Here is a 17299-nt window from a genome sequence, read left to right as displayed (position 1 = left end):
AACTGAGCCAAAAGCCTCCTTCCCAAAGGATGAGTTCCCACAGTACTGCAAGTGATATGCAAGATGCTACAGGAGGAAGGTAGTCAAGAGTCCTCCAGCTTGAGGCCCCATGACCCATTATAATGTCCCACAGGCGAGCTATCCCTAAAGTGCAGCAGGGATACTCATATCTCCGCAGTAACCAACATCTGTCCAATTGGATTCCAGGCCCACTAAACAGAACAGAAATCATGCTGGGTCCTACATGACCAGCCAATCACATGTCACTAGTAAGGCTGCGTACTGGAGGGTGGGGGCTTCAGGAGCCTCTTCCCAGCTGCATTCTAAATATCTTCACATGCACAGAGAAGCGCACACCTCACTCCTCATGAAAGTTTCTTTCTGCAGCAGGAGGAGGCCATTATAGAAAGCCACAATTGGTCAAAAGGCAGATCAGGTGGTCATGAAGTATCCAGCCCAAGTGTCTCATCGATTAGCATAGGGGGGAGGGAGTGGGAAGACTGTAAGAGCTGGTACGTCAGGGTCAGGAAATCTGCTGGGAAGTGTTGAGATCTCAACATGATTGCATGAATCCACGAACAATTCCAAATCTGACATCCTAATGTGGATGGAAATGTGGATCCCATGAGGCCCCACCCCCTGATGAAGAATGACAAGCAGCTAACAGCACGAGAGGGAGAGAATCAGTCTCCTCCACAGACGCTCCCTGATTGGCTATTATACACGTGTGCAGGCAACTGAACAGATCCAGTAGGTTATGTCCCTAATTTGATTCATTTACATTACCATATAACAATGGTTAATGATGAATAGGCTGTGAAGAGGAGGGTGCACTCAGACTTGAGAGGGATAGGAGGGAGGAGAGAGATGATGTAATTATAATTTAATTAAATAAAAAAAGCAATACAAATATTCCCTCATATTAATATGAATTTAATGCTTTAAACATTTTATTAAAATGTTTCATAAATTTCTTATTAAAAAAAAGATTTGCAGCAACTGTAACATTTCAATACATAACAATGCTGGATTTTGAAAAGGTTCTCAGTGGGGCTGGAGAGATGGCGCAGTGGTTAGGAGCACTGACTGTCTTCCAGAGGTCTAGAGTTCAATTCCCAGCAACCACATGGTGTCTCACAACCATCTATAGTGAGATTTGGTGCCCTCTTCTGGCAGGCATGCATAAAGGCAGAACACTATACACAGTAAATAAATCAATCTTTGAAGAGGCTCTCAGGGTGTTATATCACATGGAAGCAAAGGCTAAAGAGCTTAAATGCTTGGCCTGAGTCACTAAGTACGAGAGCAGAATTTGGAACCCACAGAGGTCGTGTTAATTGCTTTCCAGTGCTCCCTAAATCAATGCTCCCTAAGTCAGTGTTCCCTAAATCAGTGCTCCTAAAAGCAGTGCTCTGTGAATGCTTTTAATCATACAATATTACCAATAAAAAAAAGCAGAAGTAGGATTTGGCAACCAAAGGGCACTATTGGAGAAACTAATTAAACGCAGAAGGTGGACCAATAAGACTGCTAATCTAAGGAGTCAACACCACACACAAACATGCACGTTGGCAGCTACTCCTGAAGGCTGTGAGTCCTGACTGTACTGTTAGATCTCAGACTCCACTAACCATCAGCTTCAACGCTGTTTAGGGACAGAACTCGTAGCTGCAGCAATTCAGACGTTCTCTAAAGCTAGACCGTGCCTACACTCAGCTCTTCCTTCTAGATCTTTCTGTTGTTTGGAGGGCTTCATGATCACTAGGCATGGGGTCTCCACAGTCCCAGGTCTTTTAGCTCTGGGTAAGAGGAGACACACAAGCAGAACCACCCGGCCTACCCCTGACATGGCCAGTGCTCTGCTCTTCACTGCTTCCCATAAGCCCTCTGTACTGAAGCACATGGGCCAAGGAGATATCATGAGAGCTCGTGATTTTTAAATCTGACTGAAATTCGGGATTAATCTGTAAGCATTGCAGGAATAAGACAGATTAAGTACTTGAAAATATTAGCTCGAAGCATTCCCTTCCCCCCATTACTTGTACAGACAAAGGCAGTTTAACCTACCCAAGTATCCAATGAGAGCGGCCCCGATGGTTCGGGCTGGCCCATTGAGATGACCTGCTGCATTGTGAATCAGCTTCACGGGAGTGGCGTTCTCGTGGGAGGAAATGCCTAACTGGAGAACAGGAAGGAAAAAAGAAATCAATGTAATCATAAAAGAAATGGCCTAGCACTTTTACATCCCTTCTATGGCTGGTAACAAATTCTTTCTACCTCCTGTTTAGCAGAGATATAAAGTGTAAGTAGTCTTTAAAAAATTTTTTTTAATTGGGCAAGCACTTCCAAAGTGTGAAACTTCACAATTTAAATGCAGTCTACAGGAATGAGGTTGGCAGAGCTGTTTCGACAGGTCTTTGAGAGTCTTCCTGAACGGATCTTGCCTCAGGTTGGCAACTGTCCATTACTCAGAGCCTCGGAGGAAAGCACCGTTGAAGATTCAGTTTTATTCCGGATCCAATCAGCTTCATTTGTATGAAAATTTCAAGAATACAGACCAAACACACAGACTGGGCTCTATTGCCACAGAGCCAGAAATACAGAGATAGATGTTTTAATTAAGTTGCTTAAAATTCAACAACATCAGTTACAAAACAACAATCAACAATCACAAAACCACAGGGAGGTGCATGTGATGGTCCAAGCTTAAAGCTTTCAGTGTCTGGGAGCCTAAGGTAGGGGGGACTGGCAGGGGAAAGGCTAGCGAGAATTTGCCTCAGAGAGCCACAAAATAGCCAAGATCACCAAAGAAACAGGCACCATGCCAGCAAGTATGCTCTATACCGTCACAAAGTTTACCCTCTTAATTAGCTTTTTGTGGAGTTGGGATACACCCATGGCCTGGGTGTGTGGTAAGTGCTCCATGCTAGGCCACACACACAGCTAAAATCTAAATTATCAACATCAGCTTTCACACTCAGCGAAGACATCCCAACCTTCCCAGTTAAACTAAATATCTTAATGTTTGGCCTAAATTAGGAGCAAAGTAAACCAAATATAAATGACACATTCCGGTGACAACATGAAGAAGACAGATATGCTAATTAGAGTCCCAGGATAACCCTAAAAAATGTAGCAGAAAGAGGTATTTGCAAATATAATTACTGGAAGTCAGTGAAATATGAATTTATAGTTCAAGAAAGTCAGTGAATCCAATCAGGACACAAATTTCCTCCAAAGCCTAAGTATAAGACATTTGAATTTCTAGAGATCAAATATTTTAAAAAATATGAAAGCACCAGAGGGGGGAAAATCACTCCAGATGTACAAGGTTTGCATCAGGAACTCATCAACAATACAATTAAGGAGTATTTTGGTTAGCCTGAATTGTCAACATGACACATTTGGCTGCTTTACCAAACCACCATCAAGTTAATCATGACTTAATTTTTCTATCTGAGTTCTAAAGGTCTGATGTAAGACATGGTCCCGTTGGCCTGGAGGTGTCTGCAGAAATATCTTGCTTGTGGAGAACAGCCCACTTTCTTCCTACCTGCATTTGTTGGCCCGTGGACGTTTTTCATCTTTAAAGCCAGACATGCCCCATTCTACCAGCCTGGTCTTGACCACAGGGAGACCTGTGTGGTTTGACTAGGCCCATTTCTACCCTATCCTCCCAGGGAGAGCTCACATGCTTCACTGGGAAAACACTGGCTCACCTGCTTCGCGATGGCTTTGCTGTCTAACTTGTTGTAGACTTTCCGAATTCTCGCCACTGTTAGTGAGGACACTGACAGAGAGTAAAGTCCGAATGACACCTTTTCCTCTGCGACCAGGGACACAGGCGATGGGATGACACCTTCTGACTTTGTATCTTTACCTTCAAAAGAGGAGGGATTCTTTTCACACTTCATCCCCAGAGAAACACGCTCCCTCTGTCTCTCACCCGGGTGGACTTAAATATATTTTTAAAGTGGACATGAGAGCCAGATGAGAAAGGCGCTTTACTTCATCTTCAGCTCTTGTCTATCTCTTTGAGTGCAGTCGAAGAAAGGACTTGCCGGTCACATGCTGTACACTGCTTTATCTTGAAGTATCTTTGTGTAAGGACCATTGTAAAGGGAGAAAAAGACTTGTTGTCTAACAAGTCATCAAACCTTGACTACATATTTCCATTCCCAGTGTCTGCAGCTTACAGGGCCTGACCTCTCTTCTCACGAGCTCTCACCCACACTTCCCACCCTCCTCGGGAACACACCGCACATCAGGGAAGAACATTCATGCTGTAATCCCGCTTTTCCTTAAAACCTACTTGTCTGTCTATCTCTGCCTCAGTTTCCACTTGGATCAATCGGAGTGATAATGGGAGGAACTAACACACTGTTCGGAGATAAACAAACATGCATGAGGATGGGCTGAGAGCAAATGTGGCCTTCGGGCACATTAACTGACTGGGCGCATGGCATGCTTGCTTTTTCCAGATGTTCTGTGGATCACTGCTGAGTGAACAGAGCTCAGTCATTGTCCTGTGATTAATGTGTACGCTATCTTATAGAAACTTCTCTGAGAGCATGTGTGAAAAAGAACAAGGAAAGGCAGATGTAACACATCTGCACAGCACAGATAAAAGGAAGCCAACGTCAGTTCCTTTATTCTGTATTTCTTTTGAAAAAAGAGGACTTCAAAAACAAATGGACAACTGGGAATAATAGATTTAAACTTGAGAATATGTTTGTTTTTTCAGTAACATTAAGTATAGTAAATCACTTCATGCAATAAAGTTACAGAAAGAAGATGGGAAAGAAGTTGCTCTCTTTCAGGGTAAATACCCTCACCTTCAATCCAAGAGGGAACCCTGGAAAATTAGTTAGTGGACAGATAATGAATCAGAGAAGTGCAGTGTGGCGGTGGGGAGAAGTTTCACCTACCTCTTTATTTGCAGTGCTGGAAATTCACATTAAGATTCATGCTAGCTAAACACACCCTGAGCTACATCCTCAACCCACAGAGGATATTTTCAACAGGAATAATAAAAAATTATTACAAAGAAAATGAATGTAAAGAGTTCCTTCCCAGCCAAACACACACACACACACACACACACACTCATGCATGCACACACGCACACCTATGTTGTAGAAGAACTTATTCCCTGTACAGTGTCAAGAACTCATGATATATGAACTCACATGGCACACAGACAGCCTGAAAACTTCCAACATAGTTTGGTCCCAGTTCATAAATAGTAGTCACGCTAGAAGGAGGTAAAACTTCTTCCAGAAAATGAGTGGGCCCCAGGCGCCAGACCAAGGAGGCGATCTGCCGCTGCGCAGGGGGAGTGCCGATGTAAGCGTAGACGGTGCTGAGCACTGGGGGGTTTGCAGAGCCCGAACCCCCAGGAGTGCTGTGGACATAATGCAGCTGCAAAGGAGACATGGACACCTTTAGCCCTGGAACAATGGCTTTATTGTTCTCCTTATCTCAAGACCAAGTGACTTTACAGTTATCAGAACCAAGATGAGAAACACAAGGCAAAACTCTAGGGTCTTTTACTGGGCACTCAGTGTGGTGCTGTGAAATCTACTATCAAATTCTCACAAAGTAAACTCTATCTAAAAACAGCAGCAATTAAATATAGGGATGACATCACTTGCTTCCTGTGGTCCACTTATATTAATGATGCTTCTCTGAAAAAAAAAAGTGTTCACAGTGCTAGGATAAGGCCACTTTAGATGCGACCTTACCAATTAAAAGTATCTCAATAGTTTGAAAAGTAAAATATATAATTTATATGAACATATATTATCTCAATACAAGAGAGACATGGTTGACTGACATTCTTAGAGTTGAAAATACTTTTATTTACTGATGAGACACCTTAGTTATCAATCCACCCATGTTAAATAGATATATATTTATGTTGGTTGTGAGATGAAAAACTGAGTTACTGCTTATAAAGGTGGTCTCTGTTACAGGGGAGGACATTTCTATTGAGTTTCTTCATAACATCAGCCAACTTCAGGTCATATCTATTATTTTATGCATATTAAAGTATGGTCCCAGGGTTGTTTCAAGCATGCTGATGAAGACATATACATTCTACCCCTGAATACACACACAGTGTGTGTGTGTGTGTGTGTGTGTGTGTGTGTGTGTGAATTCACCTATCTACCTACCTACTTATCTACTACCTACATATCTACCTATATCTATCTATCTATCTATCTATCTATCTATCTATCTATCTATTTATCTATCTATCTATAATCTACCTACCTACCTATCATGCATCTATCTATCTACCTACCTATCTATCATCTATCTATCTACTATCTATCTATCTACTATCTATCTACTATCTATCTATCTACCTATCTACCTACCTATCTACTATCTATCTACCTATCTACCTACCTACCTAACCCATATAGATATTACAAAGAAACCAATGCACATTGCAATGGGATATTTTAGCATCTATTTTACCATAGCATACAACGTCACAATCAAACATCACTACTGCTAGGGAAGTAAACCGTTCACAGAAACTGATTTCACACAAAACAAGATGAATATTAAAGAATATTGACATCAGTCTGAGATGGAGACTGTCTTACACAAGTTAAGGGATTTTAACCTTGCTGAGTTCTGTAGATGGCAAGTACAGCTTATAGCCTGGTCTATGGTACTTCAGACAGCTCCCGACCGGGGGAACACCTGTGCAAACTTTAGTACTTGGAATATATAAAATGCAAATACTTAGAAATTTGCAAATTGTTTTGTGAGAGATGCTGACACTAGGAAAGCTTTAGATCTTGGAGTATTTTGGACTTTAGGTTTGGGGACATTCACCTGTGACAATATCATCTTTATTCTGAAGACACTCCTTAGCGCTTCCTCCTGGCTGCTCCTGAATACTGGAACATGGTGTTCCGGAGTAATGCTCACACCCCATTCTTTCAGCTCCTCACTGAGGGCTCAAGCATGAGAACCTGAGCCCAGACTCTCAGCACCCAAGGGCAAACCGAGAGCTGGTGCTTCCTGGCGCAGAACCCCTACCTTGACAGTGCTGACCAGCTGCCCGTCGATGTAGAGGGCCGCGGTGCTGTTTTTCAGCATACCCCTGCTCATCAGCAGAGCGAGATGATGCCACTGTCCCTCCACCACCAGCTCTCCACACCGGAAGCGGGCACAGCATGGGAGGATCTCATAGAAAGAGGACTCTTCACTGAAATCATCAACTAAATAAAGCAGAGGGAAAGACGTGAGAGCCCTTGCCCACACTGTCCCTGTTCTGTATCATGCATTTCTAGATCGGCAGATTCTGACAGTCCGTGACTCAGAGGAAGGCATCCTTCCTGAGCATCCCACAACCTGTTGCTAGTCTGTGATCATCCTGCCAGAAGCGCAGGACAGCAGCCGCAGGGAGCAGTGCTGCATCACACAGCGTACGAAGTATCTACGGTTCCAAGTTCTAACCCTAACCCTGTGAGAACCCTATCCAACAGACACCCTGCCCTGCCAGCACTGCCTAAGTCTACCCCCTGACTGCTGCTTAGCACCAGCCAGACTGCTAAGGAACAGTAGCTTTACTCACCTATAAACAAGATTACTGCACAGTGCGAACCTTCTTCTCCTCTTTATTGTTTATTTTGAAGTTGTAATTTAATCGCAACATCACTTCCTTCCATTTCTTCCCCTAAACCCTCCCCCAGCTCCAACTGCTCCTAGATCCTTCCCATCTCTATATTCAATAAATTACTAAGGATAGATTTTGATCAACTATAACAAAAAAAATGGGGTTATATGAATCTCGTTTTCATGTTCATCTAACTGAAAATGAATGTCCTGCCTTTTCTCTGTTGTTCTTGGTGGTGCTGGGAGTCAAACCCAGAGCCTGACACACGGCTGCACATATTTTTATTCTTCCCCTGGGCTAGATCACAAATCCTCTCCTTTCTCACTGTTCGCAGCTGGGCAGACAACAGTGAGAGGCAGAAGCAAGAAACTCACACAGGAAGTGGACTTAGATGACCTCAGGGGGTCACAGTTACAGACCAAGGGGTGTGAAGAATGTCATAGAAAGCACTTTACTGGCAAATACACAAGATTTCATTTAACCTGTTCAATACCATCCAAATTTAAGCTAGGTGTGGCTTATCACTTTGACCTTAGAACTGAGTGCTAATCACACTGACCATAATTTTGGAGTAGCTCCTCCTTCGTGGAAACGATCAAGGACCGATCTTTCGCAGACAGAACTATGGCAAGGCACACATAATGCTGTTCGGATGAACTTGCCCGCCGCACAACAGTGAGGAGTCTGACGGGGTGGTTATTTGGAGGGGAGCTGAAGTGTTCAATGCAGAACCAGCAGGAATAGCTGAGGCCAGAAGGCGGGGGGAAGAACCTCTCACCTGAAGTCGGAGGAGAAAACCAGGGACAGCGCATTGTGGCACCATTTATGTTTTTTAAATGAGGCAAAAACAGTAAATAAACTATTAGCGAAAATATCTACTGAAAAAGAAATGACATTTACCAGAACCAATGCCGCTGACCACAGCCCCATCCGTAAGACCTGTTGTGACTGCGTTATTGGTAGGAGCATTATGGGGAGCCAAGCTGGGCAGAAACAGGCAGCTAGTAAAAAAAAAAAAAAAAAAAACCAAAAAAAAAAAACATAAAACATAGCTCAGTTAGAGATCCACTATGCAGAAACACAACAGACATGATGCAAACCCACAATAATGATTGAAAGGCAAGGATGTAACTGTAGAGATTAGAGAACAAAATCGGGGGCTGGGAAAGCCCTTTCTACATTTTAATAACATGAGAACATCAAATGGTGTACTTTAAAACCTCTAAGGGTACCATTTAAATTTTTAAAATTATGGTTACATTTGCATATGTAAAACAGACACTCTGTCTTAATAACCAACACTTGAGTAATTTTATTATCACAGAAGAAAACCCCTGGAATGCATCTTCATGGTACAGCATATGTGGGCATACGCTGAGCCAGTGGGCCTCACACGTTTTAGATTCACTCTGGAGTCTTTGTTGCTGCTTCTGTAACAGTAGCAGCCTCTCGATATTTAAGGTTGCTCATCTGAGGCCACTGGTGTCACTGAGATATCACGCGGCTGAAGACACTATCCTGGACAGTCTGGAGACAAGGTGACAGAGCCCAGTCAGAGACCAGTCTAACTTTATCCCTCGTTGGTATCTCATGCTTACACCACCATGAGTTGGCCAGTGTCCTGGCTGGTTTTGTGTCAACTTGACACAGCTGGAGTTATCACAGAGAAAGGAGCCTCAGTTGAGGAAATGTCTCCATGAGATCCAGCTGTAAGGCATTTTCTCAACTAGTGATCAAGGGGGGAGGGTCCAGCCCATTGTGGGCGGTGCCATCTCTGGGCTGGTAGACCTGGGTTCTATAAGAAAGAAAGCTGAGCAAGCCAGGGGAAGCAAGTCAGTAAGCAACATCCCTCCATGGCCTCTGCATCAGCTCCTGCTTCCTGACCTGCTTGAGTTCCAGTCCTGACTTCCTTTGGTGATGAACAGCAATGTGGAAGTGTAAGCTGAATAAACCCTTTTCTTCCTAACTTGCTTCTTGGTCATGATGCGTGTGCAGGAAGAGAAACCCTGACTAAGACAGCCAGCTTTCTGGATGGAGCCCCATGCAATCCTTGTTTTGTGCAGGAAACTTTCTACTGCAGTGACACAATCCTGCTGCTCAGGGAAGACACATGAATGGACTGCACATGACCTCGAAAAAAATTTTTTTTTCACAATCACACTTAAAAAAGCTTTACTCAACCATGAACCTTCAGCTATAAACTCAAGAATTATTTCGCCATAGTTAATATGATAAATCATTCAAAAAGCTAAACATAGAACTCCTACAACAGCATGCTCAAAGAACTGGAATCACTTGAAAATACATGTTATCGCATTATGACAGCACATTTGAACCCAGCGATTAATATCCAAAGTTTAAGTTACATCTATTTGCAAAACTCTCCATGAGATCAAGGCCTGGCTCCCTTGGAGTTTCCTTACCCAAAGCCTTCAAGGGATGTGTCAAATTCAACAAAAGCTGGAGTAACAGATGAACCATGAAGTCTGATGTCATGAGGGGTTGTCATGGAGACGAGACACTTTACCCTGGTCAAGGGCACAGTGCTTCCTTCTGCAGACTTCACCAGACTTTTACTTATCCGGTAATGGTTATCTTCATGTGAGCTGAAAACATTATCAGAGCCCAGACCTTCCAGAGAGGTGACCACGCTACCTGCGACACAAAATATCTTGAGGAATATTCAGAATTTTACAATAACTTCACCAGATTTATTTTCATATGCTAGAATTACTTTTTATTGGACATATTTTATTTACATTTCAAATGTCATTCCCTTTCAAATGTTATCCCCTTTCCCAATTTCGAGTCCATAAACTCCCTATCCCATCCCCCCTCCCCCTGCTTCTATGAGGGTGCTCCCCTACCCACCCCCACACCTGGACATTCCCCTACACTGGGGCATCGAGCCTTGACAGGACCAGGGCATTTTCTCCCACTGATCCCCAATAAGGCATCCTTGTGTACTCTTTGGACAGTGGTTTAGTCCCTGGGAGATCTGGTTGGTTGGTTGGTTGGTTGGTATTGTTCTTATAAGGTTGCAAAGCCCTTCAGTTCCTTCAATCCTTTCTCTAACTCCTCCATTGGAGACCCTGTTCTCAGTTAAATGGGTGGCTGTAAAGGCCATCCAGAGACTGCTCCACCTGGAGATCCAGCCCATATATAGCCACCAAACCCAGACAATATTGCTGATGCCAAGAGCATGCTGACAGGAGCCCGACACAGCTGTCTCCTGAGAGGCTCTGCCAGAGCCTGACAAATACAGAGGCTGGAATTATTCTCAATACCAAGGACACTTGTGCAGTTGCAATGGTGTATGTTCTCTTTCAGACTCAAAGAGCTTCTTTCGTTTAAAGTATTATTAAATCAACGTACACACTGCAGAGACATCAGATCCTGGAGTATTAACAGGAATAACAGCCATAATCACCACTTAGTATCAGTTAGGGTATCATTTCTCTTTGGAAGGAAAGCGTTTCTCCTAAAAGCACCAAACAGAACGGAGCCATGCTGTCTCAGCGATGAGCACAACACTTGCTTCTCCTGCCCCTCTGTCCCGTGACTCTAAATCTACCACGATAAAGCAGGAGCATAAAAACACTGCGAGCAGGATCCTACACACGCCAAGTGCTGATAAGCAGTCCTGTCTTCCCGGAAGCATCTCAAACCAACAGAAAATGCTCCCTCTGAAGATGAACCGCACGGCTGCACAAACCATTTCCCTTCAATGTGTCAGACACCGGATCAACCATAACCACGTTTTAATATCTTTTAGGGAGTACCTACTTTTGTCTCTATTCTTAACAAAGGAAATTACAATTCAGTTCTAAAGGAATGGGTATAATACAAAAAGGAAAACGGGGCATAAAGGGATGCATATTAATTAATATAAAAAGCTATCACACACAGTCTGCCTTCCCAAGAAACTATGCTGGAACTAAGAAATCTTCCATTTGTTTCCCAAAGGCAGCATTCATTTGCACTGGTGGTCACTGGGAGCTGGGAGCAATGGCTGGAGGTTGATACACTGGCTTCAGAAGTTTCACCTCAAAACTGCAGAGAATGATTAGATGCACATTTCTGCCTTTCAGAGCCGTCATCATGGACTTGGAGGGTGTACCTCAGGGATAGAGCAGCTGCCTACCACAGGCGAGGCCTTGGATTAGTCACCAGGACATCAAAAAGCAAAGGACAAAGCAAGGCAAGGTAGTCTCTCTGACTTCCAAGACGTGTCTTGCACGGTGCACTGGCATTGCCTATTTAATCGTCATTCCAAGTTCACCTTAGCAGCCTTGCCACAGTGATCCAAACACCATCTCCAGAAATAGAAAATGCACAAAACCACAGAATTAACCATGGAAGAAAATCCAAAAACCACAGGATTAATCACAGGACAGAATCCAGTAGGCTCTACAAAGACACTACCCGGGTCGGGTTCGGGTGGATGGCGCCTGCTGGTCTGCCATGATCCTGACCGATGAGGCAAGGCCTACACTCTGCTCTCTCCCGTGGTCATGTTGTCTGTCTCTGCTCAATGTGACATCTCCTGGAGGTTACGCATAAGGCCATATCTGTCCTAGTCCCTCACTCCTCTGCTGATTCCATCCTGTGTTTTCTCACCCATTCAAACGATCCTGTTGGACGAGTTGTGCCCTTCACATGAAAGATCCACAGGGTACTTCCCTTCCAATCCCAGGACACCTGACCGACCCCAGAAGCCACCTAGCTTCCCTTCTTCCCTCTCAGGGAAGTGCCTGATCTGACTTCATTTCCTAAGCTCCAGCTGTGCTGCAAACACACTGCTGCATTTAAACAATGCAATCAACACTCCCCTGTCCAGAGAGCAAAGAACACTTGGGAGAGACAGAATTCTCTGAGGTAAAGGCGCCAGGTACTAAGCTGCCTATATCCCACACCACCCGTCCCTCCTTAACCACCCCTACTGTTCTCTCGTTCAGTAAACCAACCTGATATGTCACTGACCAAACAGCAACAACCTCTTTTCTTTATAACGTTCTCATACGGACCCACCCCCAGCCACGTGAATTTCAGTGATAAAATACACCATGACCAGGAATCTCAAAGTCTAGCTTACTTCTCATCTCGGGCTCGTAGCTCAGCGAACTTGGCTTGTGAACTCTGTACTGTTTCAGCAGCTTTTTGTCCCAGGCACCACAATTCAAAGGGTTTGCCAAACGCAAAAATTCCCTAAAGAGGAGAAAGCAAAGTTATGCCTCAACTGAGAATATTACAGAACAAGGGGTGGGGTGGGGGACGATGAATCATCATGGAGTAGTTATAACATGAAGGAAAGCTATTATGACACAACATATGATGCTAATTTCATATTACAGGTAACGTATAAACTTACATCTTCCACGCATCCCAGACTGCCCCACTCCCTTACATCACCTTCTACACAACAGCACCACACTGAAATGCGTTTGGAGTCTTTTCATTTACTTTGCTTTCCACATTCATACAATCCCTAACCTGACATCTGATATGCCCTCTCACAGCACCCAGACCAAGCTCCTGTTTCTGCATCTGGCGAGCTGTCTGTCACCTGCAGTGGCTCCCACCAGGTCCTACTGTCACTGCCTTGCTCAAGACGTCAATGGCTGCCCATTCCTCGCATGTGGAAACCCCAACCCCCCAACAGGCTGCCAGGGAAGGGCACAGTGACATGAGAGCCTTCAACACCCCTTCACCGCACCCCTTTTACCCCACACACAAGTCTGACTTTTCTGCGCCTCACAGGGATGCTGTATTGCTTCCTGGGCCATGACGCTCATCTCTATCACTGAAAAGGGATTCCATTTCCCCTGGATCCAATCTGGATAATCGTTTTCCATATTCTATTTCTAGACTGTCATTCCTTTAGAAAGCCAACCTCCCTACAATTTTTTGGATAAGCTGCCCCTAAAAAAAAAATCTACAAAATTATTATAGAATCTACTATCCAGTATTTTAATTCCCTGCTTATGTGATAAAGCCCCTTCTCTTATCTGGCTACCAACGTTTTATTACATGTCAGATTAAGGACTCAAATAATGTGTCATACTAGGCAAGCAAGATCCAATACCTGTAAAACAAGCTGCTTCTGTTTTTGTTCTTAGCACCAGAAAGAGTGTAAAGTATTTGAAAGGGCTAGGAGATACAATCCATTAGTCATGTCCTCCTAGACATGGTGTGCACACAAAGCACACTGTGTAGGAATGACACACAGTAGGACTTCTCCAGAGCCTGACATGTAAGCTGCCATGACACAGCACACTGTCTAGGAATGACACATAGTAGGACTCCTCCAGAGCCTGACATGTAAGCTGCCATGACACAGCACACTGTCTAGGAATGACACACAGTAGGACTCCTCCAGCACACTATCTAGGAATGAATGACACACAGTAGGACTCCTCCAGAGCCTGACATGTAAGTTGCCATGACACAGCACACTATCTAGGAATGACACACAATAGGACTCCTGCAGAGCCTGACATCTAAGCTGCCATGACACCTCATACGACTCTGTTTGACACGTTTATTTCAAGTATATTTTTTAATCAACAATAATTTTGGAATGAGCTTTTAAAAAGTCACAAATAATATCTCAGCCATATTTTTGAAAAGCCTTTGAAGTTTCATACAATGACAGCACTTCAACAGAAGACAGGTGTAATCAGAGGCCATTTGTGGTCTCAGAACAACAAGCTATACATATATTTTTAAAAGAATGAAAGTGGTAATGTATGACTACATCTTTTTGGCTGTACAGTTTCAAAGAAAAGAGTTTTTATGTATATGGGTATTTTGCCTCTATGTATGGCTGTGCACTGCATATGTGTTTGGTGCTCACAGAAGCCAGAAGAGGGTTTCAGGTCCCCTGGACCTGGAGTTAATGACAGTTTTAAGTCCCAACGTGTGTTCCGAAAAGCAGTTCAGTGTCCAAGAATAGCAACCAATGCTTTTAACTGCTGAGCCATCTCACCAACCCTCCTTCCCCAAATTTAAAAACTGACCAAGTTCCATTTTTAAAGACAGCATTTTTTTCTTTTAAGTTTAAACACATGCATTCTTGAGCTAGAGGTATAGCTAGCTCAGTGGAAGAGTGCTTTTGTCCAGGAGGCATGAACCCTGGCTTGGTTCTCAGAACACACACATATGTACACACGTGTGCCCATTATAATAAATAAGAACTATACATCTACAAATGTCAGATATATAGGATGTGTGCGAGAAAACCATTCCAACGTGACAAAATCATGGAGCTGAGAGCAGAACAGTGGTGTCCACACGGGTCAGGGACGGTGGGAGGTCAGGGGTGCACAGGACACAGAAGGGCAACATGAGCAAGATCCGCATGGGATCTAGAACTGTGCAGTGGTCACAGGGAGATTGTGGGTTTTAGGAAATAAGCCGTTTGCACAACCTAACAAACGCCCATCTTCAAAATATAAGGATGTGCCTACACACAGGACCCAACAGAAAGAACTGAATGCACACGTCATATGGTGTCGCCTTCCTGCTGACACTGTGGTAAACTGACAGAAGCTGGACGCACAGGAGAGAACTGGGTCAGAGAAATGATGAATTCTGGCCTTAGCAAGGACTGCCAAATAGAATTACTTGAAATGAAGATGAAGTAAATATAAATACATATTTCACTTTACAAAACACTTTAAAAAGTTTTACTTTAGGTTTGTGTAGTACTGTCATATCTACACAGGGCAGAAGATGTGTCGACTTCCCCTGAAGCTGGAAATACAGCAATGGAGGATACCCTGAGAGGATGCTGGGAAGGAAATCGGGTCTTCTGAAAGAACATGTGCTCTTAACCACTGAGCCATCTCTCTAGCCCCCTTTACGAAAACGTTCTAACTACAAAATAGCCTTAAATACAAAATAGATGTAATTCCTACTCTTAAGAAGTATGACATTATTTTAAAGGAAAATGAGTTTTCTAGCTTCAAGGGGAATAAGCCCTGAACCGAAATGCCGTTAGTAAGCACACATGCTGCCCACCACACACATTATATTTGTTTTTAGGATCAGTCACCACGGTGCACCAGTCTGGCGTCTGGCCTCAGCTCATCTCCCGATCCTCCTGCCCTGTACTCACGAGAGCTGGGCATGGAGCTGTGCTGTTTCTAAACAGCGCGTTTAGTTTGGTCGGGGTTTGTCCACATTTGGTGTATATTAAGCCCGTGAAAGGAAAGTTGTTGATTTTTATGGTACTGGGAGCTGTCCCCAAGACTTCCTGCATGCTAGGCAAGCACTCGACCACTGTGCTACACCCCTGGACTCCATTCACTTTTCCTTGTGAGTTCTCCAGACGACCGTCACCAGACAGGCATTGCATCTGTGACCCCCTGATCTGCTTCCTGGGTACCTGAGCTTGTAGGTCTCCTCCACAGGGTCAGAGCAGAGAGCAAAGACTCTAAGAACTGCCTTTAGCAATGTATGTAAATATAGAGAGGAACACTAACCTCAGCACCATGGGTTCCAAGGCCTGGGAAGCTAAACGTTCAAACATTCGCTGCAGGGGCGGGTGCAGGGAGTGGTCCTCGTCAGCCAGGGCAGCGCCACACCTCTGCAGCAGCCGTGCATGAAGACCAGCTTCACACATGACCTGCTGGTTTCTCTCTGTGTGCACCAGTGATTGTAAAATGTTGGCCACGGCAAGTTGAAGGTCCAATGCATGCTAAGGTGAACAGAGTTAGCAAAGAGATGTGAGTCACCAGAGCATCCTCAGTGATGCAGGTGGCGGCTCTTGCTACAGGAAGCACCACTTGTAACATGAAACATTTTACTTGGAAACACATTCACATCAGAGAAACTGTAGGTGAAAAGCCCCCTTTTCTTTATAAGACAGGGCTTCACTACATAGCCAGGAACTTAGCAGACCAGGCTGGCCTTGAAGTTAGAGAGTGGCCTACCTTTGCCTTCCAAATGCTAGTATTAAAGCCATGCGCCACTGTATCTGGAGTGTAATGTCTCTTTTGTGGTGGTAGATGACCACATTTTTGACACTTTGGGGCTCAGAAACTATACAGCATTTTCCCAATTGTAAGCACCCCAAATTTCTGAGTGTTTCAGGACAGAACGGATGGGTCAACAGGCTCACTGTGGTGTCAGCAGGCACGTTTCCTTCTGTACCACCTCTGAGCCATTTCCAGCACTGAGAAGAACCCTCAGGGGAAACTGAGAGTCTCAGACAAGAAGCAACCACTGGAACCCTATTAGCAACACATTAACTGTATTCAAAGTCAGAACGGGTGGCTCTATGGGGATCTTCTACTGTGGACATAACAGGCCAGGTACATCCCAGGCTCTTCCCAGTCCTTATTCCTCAGGTAAACACACTGTTCTTTCATTCGCTAAACACTGAACTAGCATGACCCAGCTTACTTCTGGCTGTGTCACTGAGCCCACAGAGGCCAGCAGGTCGAGCATGGCTAACATGGCTCCAGGGTGGATGATGACTGCATCAGAACTCTGCAGAGGTGAATTTGTCACCTGAAGTTTCACGTCTGTGACGCTCTTACCAGGATACACGGGGGGAGTTGAAACACAATGAAATGCGTGCCTACAAAAAAAAAAAAAAAAAAAAAAAAGAAAGAAAGAAAGAAAGAAAAAAGGTCTATTTAGAATCTGCTCAAA

The 17299-nt window shown here is 44.1% G+C and overlaps 1 protein-coding gene across 3 annotated transcripts in view; it reads right to left on the bottom strand.

The window, feature by feature from the left end:
* Positions 1-17299, bottom strand: part of WDFY3 (WD repeat and FYVE domain containing 3) — a 217632-nt gene that overhangs the window by 72438 nt on the left and 127895 nt on the right. For all 3 annotated transcript variants that reach the window (XM_080924896.1, XM_080924897.1, XM_080924898.1), the window contains exons 15-24: positions 17048-17225; positions 16126-16340; positions 12735-12847; positions 10063-10294; positions 8540-8640; positions 8199-8417; positions 7060-7241; positions 5190-5421; positions 3720-3880; positions 2068-2179 (exon numbers count right to left, since the gene is read on the bottom strand). In XM_080924896.1, coding sequence (XP_080781022.1) covers positions 2068-2179; positions 3720-3880; positions 5190-5421; positions 7060-7241; positions 8199-8417; positions 8540-8640; positions 10063-10294; positions 12735-12847; positions 16126-16340; positions 17048-17225 — 1745 coding nt within the window. The remainder of the gene's footprint in view (positions 1-2067; positions 2180-3719; positions 3881-5189; positions 5422-7059; positions 7242-8198; positions 8418-8539; positions 8641-10062; positions 10295-12734; positions 12848-16125; positions 16341-17047; positions 17226-17299) is intronic.

The sequence above is a fragment of the Micromys minutus genome (genome assembly GCF_963924665.1).
Source record: "Micromys minutus genome assembly, chromosome: 11".
Classification (NCBI taxonomy): Eukaryota; Metazoa; Chordata; class Mammalia; order Rodentia; family Muridae; genus Micromys; species Micromys minutus.
This window is presented reverse-complemented; position numbering and strand designations above follow the sequence as displayed.